Source organism: Colletotrichum acutatum (assembly GCF_030867785.1).
Source record: "Colletotrichum acutatum strain CBS 112980 chromosome Unknown BDZ83scaffold_149, whole genome shotgun sequence".
Lineage (NCBI taxonomy): Eukaryota > Fungi > Ascomycota > Sordariomycetes > Glomerellales > Glomerellaceae > Colletotrichum > Colletotrichum acutatum.
The window spans coordinates 66,449-77,158 of record NW_026849143.1 but is presented as its reverse complement, the minus strand read 5'-3'; the positions used below and the strand labels follow the sequence as shown (position 1 = coordinate 77,158).

Below are 10,710 nucleotides of genomic sequence, written 5' to 3'. Positions count from 1 at the left end.
ACCTGGTCGCGTACTAGCGTCTCGTGGCAGTGCATGACAAGCAAGGGTTGTGAGCAACATTCCACAGGTGGTACCAAGTTTTTGCCGTGCCAAGATTTCCATATATTGATGCTTATCTGCTACTTGAGCTAGTGATTCTGCTTCGTGACGTCTCTTTCTTGTTCTTCACCTCTAAGACTGTTTCTTTGACGACGGCTTTGGGTATCTTCTATCGCCAATCAATACATAATTCTCTTCACCTCGCTGTTGTTTTCTACAAGACATAACTGGTTCCCTTGGAATATCCTCCTATAGATGGCGGACAATCACAGCATCAGCTCTTCGGCATTGCCTGCTCAAGGTGTCGTGGAGCACAGCCATGAATCAACCCCGCTTCTCCCAACGAATGCGTTTCGTGTCGCACACCGCTCAATCTCAAGACGCATTGCACATGAAGGCGAAAGTGGACGCAGCGGGTTCCACATCAGTCACTTCCTCTGTGTGCTTTGGCGAAGCTCATGTACTGCCTCAATGTTGGTCAACGTACTCTGGCCCATTGTACCGATTGCCGTCGTGTTGCAGCTCTTGCCTGGGTTGCATCTTTCCAAGTTTGCGACTGCCTATGTGGCTGTCGTGCCGTCAGCGAATCTTCTTGGGTTTGCCGGACAAGAATTCGCCCGGAAGATGCCCAAGGTGGCTGGTATATTAATCGAGACGACATTTGGATCCATTGTCGAGATCATTCTCTTCCTTGTGCTCATCCTGAAGCACGAGATATCCGCGCCTCAAGAGAGCGGTGATGAAAACAATCTCATCCCTATCATCCAAGCCGCAATTCTCGGGAGTATCTTGACGAACTTATTACTTTGTCTGGGTTTGTGCTTTTTTTTCGGAGGGATCCGCCATGAGAGTCAAAAGTTTCATGCCATTGTGTCCGAGGTTGGCACCGGACTACTTTTAGTTGCTGCCTTCGGACTTTTAATCCCCAGTGCCTTCTACTCTGCCCTCAAGTCCGAGACAGTTTCCAATCTCCCTGGAATATGGGTGAGGCACGAGGATTTCACCGTGGGAACTCTTCAGGCCGATGTCCTTCGCATTAGTCAGGCAACCTCAATTGCTCTCATTGTTGCCTTTCTACTTTACGTCTGGTATCAGGCCAACAGCCAACACAGTATCTTTGACGAGGTCATTGAGACAGACGAGCAACGCGACGCTGATCGCGAAGCGGATATGGAGAAGCCCAAGTTCACCTTGACCGAATCTATAATCGCTCTGCTCATATCACTGGTGCTAGTGACGCTTCTTCTGATCTTCCTTGTCCGAGGCATTGAACATGTCGTTCATAGCGGTGTTCCGGACCAATTCTTAGGACTTATTTTGCTTCCTTTGGTGGAGAAAGCAGCGGAGCATTTGACAGCTATTGATGAAGCTTGGGGTGAGTAACAACGTTCAGGTAGGACAGTCAGGAATCATACTGCATAAGACTGACAGCCACATACAGATGGGGTCATCAACGTCGCACTCTATCATTGCCTGGCTCCTTCCATCCAGACGGCTCTCTTCAATGGGCCATTGGTCGTTTTGGTTGGATGGGCTCTGGGGAAACCAATGGATCTCAACTTTGAGATATTCATGATAGCTCTTCTCGTCCTATCGATTCTCGTCGTGGGAAATTTTCTGCGGGATGGAGAATCAAACTGGCTCGAAGGTGCTTTGCTTGTAGTAAGTTTACTCCCCAGGTGAACAGTGAGCGATCGCTAAAAACTTTTGAGGTTGTGTATACAATCATTGCCATCGCATGCTGGTATTATCCCAACCCTGACGTAGCAACATCCAATGGTATGGATGCTGTCAATGTCACAATCAGCATCGAGGCACTTCAAGAACTCCAACAGCTGCTGCGGAAAAGCCAAGGACTTCGAATTAAAGTCTCGTGAGGATTGACGAAAGAGCCCACCTGCATTTACTAGCAGTGGAAACACTATAGAAGGTTTGGCGTTGACCTTGGCATCATGTTAAACTAGCTTACGGAAGTTTTGCTACAAATGCATGTCTTTTTCAGCAAGTGGTGGATATGAGTGACGTGACAGCCAGGCACAATTTTAGAGGCGAGCTTACGCTTTTGGCCATTCATTTCTACAAATTCATTGTGATTAAAAGCCAGTTAAGTACTGACTAATGGTTCCGGCGCACATGGTTGTCTGTAGGCTCATATGGGTCTCCGAACGTGCTCTGAATGCTCCATGTAATAAACTTGTGCTAAGCTAAACATCCTCCGAATCGAACGAAACACTTCCCAGGTACATGTCGTGAAGGAACGCCCAGCTCCAGTCGTCGGCACATGTACTTCCCAGTAATGCGGATTGGTCCTCGCTTGTAACATGCGTGGGCACCAAAGTCAATGGTGGAGGTTGCATGTGGTCCTCGGCGCCTAACACTTTCTCGATGGCCGGTGTAGGTCGTTGGTTTTGCGACTCTGAAGCCGTTGGAGGAGAACCTTCGAGTAGCGTCGTAGGCACGCTGAGCCGGGCGGAAACATCCTGTTGTGTGGTTTTTTCTTGAGTCGGGTTTTCGAGGCGCATCTGGTTGAGATCTCGTTTAGAATAGCCGTCCCTGATGATCGAGCTATTGCTGACCATTCTGTCGGAATTTTCCACCCATTCTTCCAGCCCTCCAGTATTACCTCCCATGCGGACACCAAGCTTCCCACCCATTGGCAGCTGAGGTGAAGTATGATGCCTGAGATTATGATGGTGGTCTTGGACCATAGCTGAAAAGTACTGATCCACTTCAGCAGATCTTGTGACGAACGCTGCTGCCACTCCGGATTTCTTTGCCATGTTTTTCAGGGCGTCAAGCATGATGGCAGTGTTACCATTGCACGTACTATTCGACACAGTCCCGGAATCCTGGCTGAACAGCTCTAGGTTACCGGACAAGGAGCCCCGAGCATCCATGTGCGGAAAGTATTTAGCATAGATGGCCACGAATGACGCTGTATAGATAACAAATGCGACGAGAGGCGAGTGCGGAAGGCTTCCACCCGACAAGCGGATCAAAGAAACAACAGTCTCTGCTGCTCCGAATACTTCGCTAGCACTCTCCTCCCAGAATCCAAAAGGGACCGCGTTTTGCGGAAATGTTGGCTCGTCTAGTGGACCGCTCGGCTTCTGGCAGTTGATGGGAACGAATGGAAGATACTGGCGATGAATCATTATCGTACAGAGGGAATACAGGAGGTGTAAGAGGACGAAAGTGCTTGAACTGTTCTCGTGGCGGAAGTAGTTAACAGTGTTCATCCTTAAAAACATTCCCGGGCTATCGAGCCCTTGACCGAAAGTCTCCAATTCTCGCCGCAGTTTATAAAACGAAGAAGCATGACTCCATGGCGGGACACTCTTCTCCAAAAAACGACCTCCCGCGTTCGTGTACTGGGAAATTCGACCCCATATGTCTGTCAGCTGAACAAAACACCCGAGAAGACTGCATTCACGGAGCGTCTCAGGTTCGGACAGATTTCTGGAGAGTAATGGTTGTTGATTTTGACGGCTCAAATCAAAGTCTTCTTTGGCACATGGCAGATGAACGTGCATATCTTCGGAGCGTATGAAGAAGGGTCTCTCTTTGCCGCAGGAAATGAGACGATCGAAGATAAAACAACTGAACATCGTTCTGCGTCTGATCTCTAGTTCATCACTTGCCTCTTCGCATGTAGAATTTGGCTTGCTTTCGTGTCCGAGCCCGAGTGCTTGCGCCATGCGCCCCGCTGATCCAATGAGCATCCAGGCTGAAAGGCCTTCGTGGTGTGGCGAGATCCATTCATAAAGCGCAAGCATGAGGAGGGCCTGGACGCGTTCAACCGATCCAATAGATGTTGCCTTTAGGAAAGAGCCAAGCGAATTGTCCAACAGCCTCGCAAATGAGTCAGAAGTAGCGTGACCTTCCAGCTGATCGTGAGATGTGTTCTCGTCGTAGCGGGAGTCGGGTTCGACGTCTAGCATGAGCTCTGTGAGCGGTAGTAGGTCTGGATGATATCTTCCTGCCAATGCCAAGATCCCGAGAAGGACCAGACTTGTATCAAAAGACACCTGGTCTTGCCCAGTGGTTAAGTCATAAATTGTTCTTTTGATTGTCGGCCCGTGAATGAATGGGAGTTCAACCGCAAAATGCTGTTGAAAAGTAGCCAGTATCTTATCCCAACGCCCTCTGTCGACGCACCGAATAGCCTGTAAGACCTCGTGGCAATTGCTTCTTGGCACCTTGGTCTTGCCGGCCCTTCGTAGTCGTTTCCGCCCAGAGCCCGTGACGCTGGCGTCTTGCTTGTCGTCAAACGGGGACATGGGCCTTTTAGGTGGCAACGGAACTGGAGCGGGCCAGGAACAATTGCTACCACTCTTCTTGCAGTTCTCGCAGGGAGAATCCAGATGGCCAGTGTTGTCGCATTTAATCTTAGATCGTCTGCATCTCACGCAAGCAATGCTTGATCGTATTCGCATTGTCGCCACCATGTTCGTCGCCTGGGGTCAGACTCCCGACCTCGTTAGGCTGCTGAGTCGATTTCAGTCAGCTGTTAGGCGCAGGATAAAGTCCAAATCAAACGCAGCCCGTTTATGCAAGAGGTTCATAAGTGGGCACAGCGTAGTCAAGTTTGCTGGTTGACTGAGTGGGCAGAAGAAGAGATTGAGAAGTTGGTGAGCAGTTCAACCTGGGTGGCAGGCTTCACCCTTGCGAAGTGATGAGCACAGCCACATGTTTTAATCCATTAGTAATATCGCACATACTTTGGCCACACTTCAGCCAGTGCGTCGGTTTCTACTGCGCCAGGGCAAATTCGGCTATTTACGGAATGCTAAGTATACTAAAAAATTATTAAATCAACTAACCTATAGCCACCCTCTTTTTTTAAACTCCTTTATAAAATATCTTAAAACTTTAAATACAGCTAATAACCAAAGTTATATAATTAAAAACCCTTTTAATAAAATAATTTTCTAGGGCCGTACTATATATTATATATAAAAGAAAACTAAGTATAATACCGTCTATATTTAATAACTAATTAAAACTCTTAACTTTCTATTACTTATCTAAACAACAAGCTTAATATATATAAAACCTCTTGATATTAGTTTATATCAATAACTAAGTCCTTTCAGGGTCTAGCCCGCCTTATTATGGGCTATTTTAACTTTTATAAATAAGTTAGTTTATTAAAATATGTTATCATAAATAGTGAAGGATTAAAAAAAGCCTTAGCTCTACTAGGGCTTTATTGTCAAGTTTTTAAAAGTGATAATAAATATAATAGTTCTTAATGTATTAATATACGTTTGTTATTAAACTAAGCTATTAATATTATTATTTAATTATTTAAATTACTTTTTATACTATAAATAAATAAAAAGCTTTTGTTTATAAACTTTACGGATTATTATAAATAAGTTTTCTTTTCAAAAATAATAAACTTATTATTTGTTTTAATGTTCTGCCTTTGCGTACTGCTCGGGCGATTCTCGATATCGTTTACACAGTATGATCACACAGTATCAGTGGATACTCTCACTGTCTCAATAGACTAAAAACTCTTTATAATAATAATACTAAACTTATCTTTTTAATATTTATTTATAGCCCGGCCTTTTATAATTGATTTAGTACTTTTATAACGTTCTTATAATATTAAAAGGGGTTGTTTAAAAAGATTAGGATATTATTTATATATATTATATCAAAGTTATTTAAGTACTTTATTAATATATTATTTATATATTTCTTATATATAGTAGTTTTTTTCCGACTTTATAAATATAAAAAGTCGACCTTAACGGGATTAGGTTTCTAAAAAAAGGTTTATAATATAATATACTTTTTAACTATATAATATATATTATATACCCTAAATACGTACTTAATTAAATATAATAATTTTAATATAAAAACTACTATATAATTTAAGATAAATACTTTCTTTTATGTAGTAGTGATAATTAAAAAAGTTAATTATAAAGGTCGATTATTAAGGTTATAAGCGGCCTTTAATTATTAAAGTTCTATACTTTAATATTAATATAAAGGCTTCTCCCTTTAGGGTCTAGCCCGCTTTATTAAAGGCCATCTTTACCTTTATAAATAAGTTAATTTATTAAAAAAAATATTATATATTACTAAGTAAGGACCTTTATAACTAACTATAACTAGCTATAGCCGTTACTAACTACGCTAATATAGCTTAAATTATTATTAATAATTTAATATATTAATTACTTTTCAAATAGCTAAATACTACTCTTTACTTTGTCCCTTTATTTTATTTAATAATAACCTCTCTTTAATACTCCTATTTCATAAGCTTATTTACGGTCTTTTTAGGCTCTTAATTATGTTATGAAATTTAAGTTTAATTATATTACTTTATTATATTAATAAAGCACTAATAAAGTAATATTTACTATAATATATTTATCTATTGCTTATAAGTTAATATTATAAATATAACATTTATGAAAAACGATCTCTCTATATATTAAAGTTATTTGATATAATATTTATATACTTAAACCTCTAGTTTTTAAAGAAGCCCTAAGGGTTAATAAGTTATTAACGTTGTAATGTTTTAATAATATATATTTAAATAAATAAATCATTCGATATTGATAGTAATAAATAGTAAAAGAAATAATGGTTTTAACTTTAATAGAAAAACGAAGTAATAAATATATATATATAAGTTAAAGTTAAACGCATCTTATAAAGGGCAATTTTTTTAATAATAATAACGAGGGTATTTTTGATATTATGATTATAAACTACTATTATTTAAAAAGGCCGTAAACTTAGTTAAATAAGTATAGGCTTATAAAGTAATAGCGTCGTACACTAATGTTATTATTAATTATTTTATAAATATAAACCTTATAAAAAGTGAAGTTAAAAAAGTAAAAAGAGATCTAAAAAAATATATTAAGAGAATGGGAATGCTTATTACTACTTTATATAAATACTATATAAACAATATTTAAAACTACTTAAGTAGCTAGTAAAAGCAGAACTTTAGAATAAATATAAACTATTAGCTAGGTAGTTAGTTAAATAACTAGTTAGAACTAGTTAAAAGTCCGGCTAGTTTAACTATATTAACAAGAACTTAATAATACCCTTTAATAAGTCTACCCCCCTTAAGCTAGGCCCCTTCTTTAACTAACTTAATATTATAACTATTATAATTAATATAAATATACTTTAAAATAGTAAAGTATTTTATAATAATATGGAATTTGGCTAAGTAATAATATATAGTAGTTTTTTTCTAGCTTTGTAAATATTAAAGATCGACCTTAACGGGATTAGGCTTTTAAAAAGAATTATATAATATAATATACTTTTTAACTATATAATACCCGTAATATACCCTTAATATATACTTAATTTAATATAGTAATTTCGATATAAAGACCGTTATATAATACGGGATAAATAAACTACCCTATATAATAGTAATAGCTTAAAAGGTTAATTATAAAGGTTAGAAACCGCCCTTAACTATAAAGGTTCTAAACTTTAATAATAATATAGAGGATTTTTCTTTTTAAAAAAAAGGGCTAAAACGGCTAGTATTTAGCTACTCTTTTACTATATTAAAGCTTATAAAAATTCTTTTTCTCTTTATTACTTTTATATTACCTATAAACTTCTTTTTATTTAAACTAAATAAATTACTAAATAAACCTATTAAACGAATTTATTAATATATAAATTATTAGCTACGTAATTAATTAGGTAACTAATTAGAACTAGTTAAGAGTCTAGCTAGTTAAACTATATTAATAAAACCTATCTATTTAATATATAGTTAGTAATTAACGAGCTAATAATACCTTTTAATAAATCTACCCCCCTCGGACTAAGACTCTTTTTTTAACTAGCTTAATACTATAGCTATTATAACTAATATAAACATACCTAAAAAATAGTAAAATACTTTTTAATAATATAGAATTTAGCTAAGTAATAATATAAATATTATAAATAGCCGGGCTAATATTAATATTAAAATTTAATATATTAACGCTAGTTTAGCTATAATTAAAATAAATAGATTAAAGATATATAAAGTTAAAATAATAAACTAAAATTTAAAATAGCTCTTATAAACTGCCCTAAATAATAATAATATTTATATAAAAAAAGAGATTATTTTAGACCTAACTACTTAAATAGGCTAATATTAAAAGGTCTTATATAAATTAAAATAAATAAAGCTTGCCTTCTAAATAGCTAGAACTTAGAGGACTTTACGTAATAAAAGGTCGGGAACTATTAATAAAAAAAAGAAAATAGTTAAGTTAGTTAATTTTAGTTAGTAATTAGGTTTAGAGCGTAATGTATTTAGTTTTTTTTAATACGTAATATATAGTATAGTACTAGCGGATTGCTCTGTTAGGGAGCTAAGTAATAATATAAATATTATAAATAACCGGGCTAATATTAATATTAAAATTTAATATTTTAATATTAACCTAGTTATAATAATTAAAATGAGCGGGCTAAAAATATATAGAATTAAAATGATAAAATAATATTTAGAATGGCTTTTATAAGCCTATTTAAATAATAATAATATTTATATTAGAAAAAGAGATTATATTAGATTTAGTTATTTATATAGGCTAGTATTAAGAGATTTTATATATATATATAAAAGTAAATAAAGCTTACCTTTTAAATAGTTACGTAATGAAAGGTCGGGAGCTATTTTAGTTAATAGTTAAGTATAGAGCGTAGTATACCCAGTTTTTTTTAATACGTAATATATAGTATAGCCCTAGCGGATTGCTCCGTCGGGAGGATTCCTAGAGTTTATAATATCGTTATTATAATTAATAACTAGAATTATTATATCAATTATCTTAGTATTTAATAAAAGGATATTAACTAAATTAAAAATAAAATTAATATAAATATCGGTTTTATTAAATAATAAATAAAGACTATAGGGGTTTTTAAAGAACTCTTAAAAATAATTACTAATATATATAGTCCTTATATCCCCCCGACGGAGCAATCCGCCAGGGCCGTATTATATATTATATATTAAAAAAAACTAGGTATATTACGCTCTAAACCTAATTATTAACTAAAATTAACTAACTTAACTATTTTCTTTCTTTTATTAATAGCTCCTAACCTTTTATTATATAAAGTCCTCTAAGTTCTAGCTATTTAAAAAGTAAGCTTTATTTATTTTAATATATATAAAACCTCTTAATACCTAGCCTATATAGGTAGCTAGGTTTAATATAATATACTTTTTTTTATTAAAAGTTAAGGGACCCCTTATATAATCCTTTATATTTATAATATAGCTCGTATCTAAGGGGTTACTAGCTCTATAAAATAAAATTTCTAAACTAATATTAATATACTAAATCTTAGCGTCTATATTAACCTAGCTATTTATAGTATTTATATTATTACCTAACTAAATTCTATATTATTAAAAGGTATTATATTACTTTCTTAATATATTCATATTAACTATAATAATTAAAGTATCGAGGGGGATTAGGAATTTATTAAGTTCTAAAAGGGGAGACTTATTAAAGAGTATTATTAGTAAATTAATAGTTTATATATTAATAGGCTTATTTAGTAGTTTATTTAGTTTAAATTAAAATTTATAAATAATATAAAAAGTAATAAAGATATTATAAGCTTTAATATAAATAACTAGATATTAATCCTTTTAGCCCTTTTTTAAAAAACCTTTACGTTACTATTAAATTTAGAATCTTTATAGTTAAGGGCCGCTTTTAACTTTTATAACTAACCTTCATAGTTAACCTTTTTAGTTATTATAATTATATAAATATATTACTTAGCCTATTATTAATAAATAGTAAAATAGCTTACCTATTTTAAATTATATAGCGGTTTTTATATCGAAATTATTATATTAAGTTAAGTGCGTATTTAAGGTATATTACGCGTATTATATAGTTAAAAAGTATACTGTATTACATAATTTCTTTTAAAAGCCTAATCCCGTTAAAGTCGATCTTTTATGCCTATAAAGCTAGAAAAAAACCACTATATATAGTCCCTATAATTAAATTACTAAAGAGTATTTTAAGTTAATATAAAGATCTATTTAAAGCTAAAAAATAAATTCGAAATAGTTTTTATTACTAGTAGTTAAGCTTTCTAAATATTAATATATTAATTTCCTATTATATATTCAAAACTAATACTAAATCGCTAGGCTCAAGTTTCGTTATTTAAAGAGAATATAAATACTTGAAATTAAATTAATTACGAGTCCGGGCTTAGTATTAGGGTTAACCTTAGACTCGCTTATTTAAAAATTCACTAGTATTATATAGGCGCACGCGCAATTATATAAGTAAAAGAGATAGGACGTAGATTAATATAAAAACCTATAATATAGAGATGATATATTATTAGTCACGACTTCTTTTTTATGTTTAAAATAGTTTTTTCATTTTGATAAATAAAAAAAAAAAACGTACGAGCTAGTTTTCAATAGGCTAACTTTATATTATAGATTTAAAATTAGTTAGTCTTTGTTTTATTTAAATTAGAAACGTTAATATTATTTAACTTATATTTAGATAGCTAGGGCTCTTAAGACTTAAAAATATGAGATATAATATATAATATTATTTAAAGCTTTAATTTTTTTAAAAAAAAGACTTAGTATAGTTGATATAGTTC

At 34.0% G+C, this 10,710-nt stretch overlaps 2 protein-coding genes across 2 annotated transcripts; one reads left to right on the top strand and one right to left on the bottom strand.

Annotated features, from left to right (window-relative positions):
• Positions 1 to 294: 294 nt before the first annotated feature.
• BDZ83DRAFT_590183 (calcium/proton exchanger) lies at positions 295 to 1,916 on the top strand (the record flags this gene model as incomplete). Its single annotated transcript, XM_060506314.1, has 3 exons — positions 295 to 1,414; positions 1,481 to 1,701; positions 1,752 to 1,916. 3 exons carry the CDS (start codon positions 295 to 297, stop codon positions 1,914 to 1,916), a joined length of 1,506 nt encoding a protein of 501 aa, XP_060359374.1.
• Positions 1,917 to 2,103: 187 nt separating this feature from the next.
• BDZ83DRAFT_638665 (fungal-specific transcription factor domain-containing protein) lies at positions 2,104 to 4,678 on the bottom strand. The gene has a single exon (XM_060509376.1). The coding sequence runs from the start codon at positions 4,485 to 4,487 to the stop codon at positions 2,244 to 2,246; it is 2,244 nt and encodes a 747-aa protein (XP_060359373.1). The 5' UTR covers positions 4,488 to 4,678; the 3' UTR covers positions 2,104 to 2,243.
• Positions 4,679 to 10,710: the final 6,032 nt, after the last annotated feature.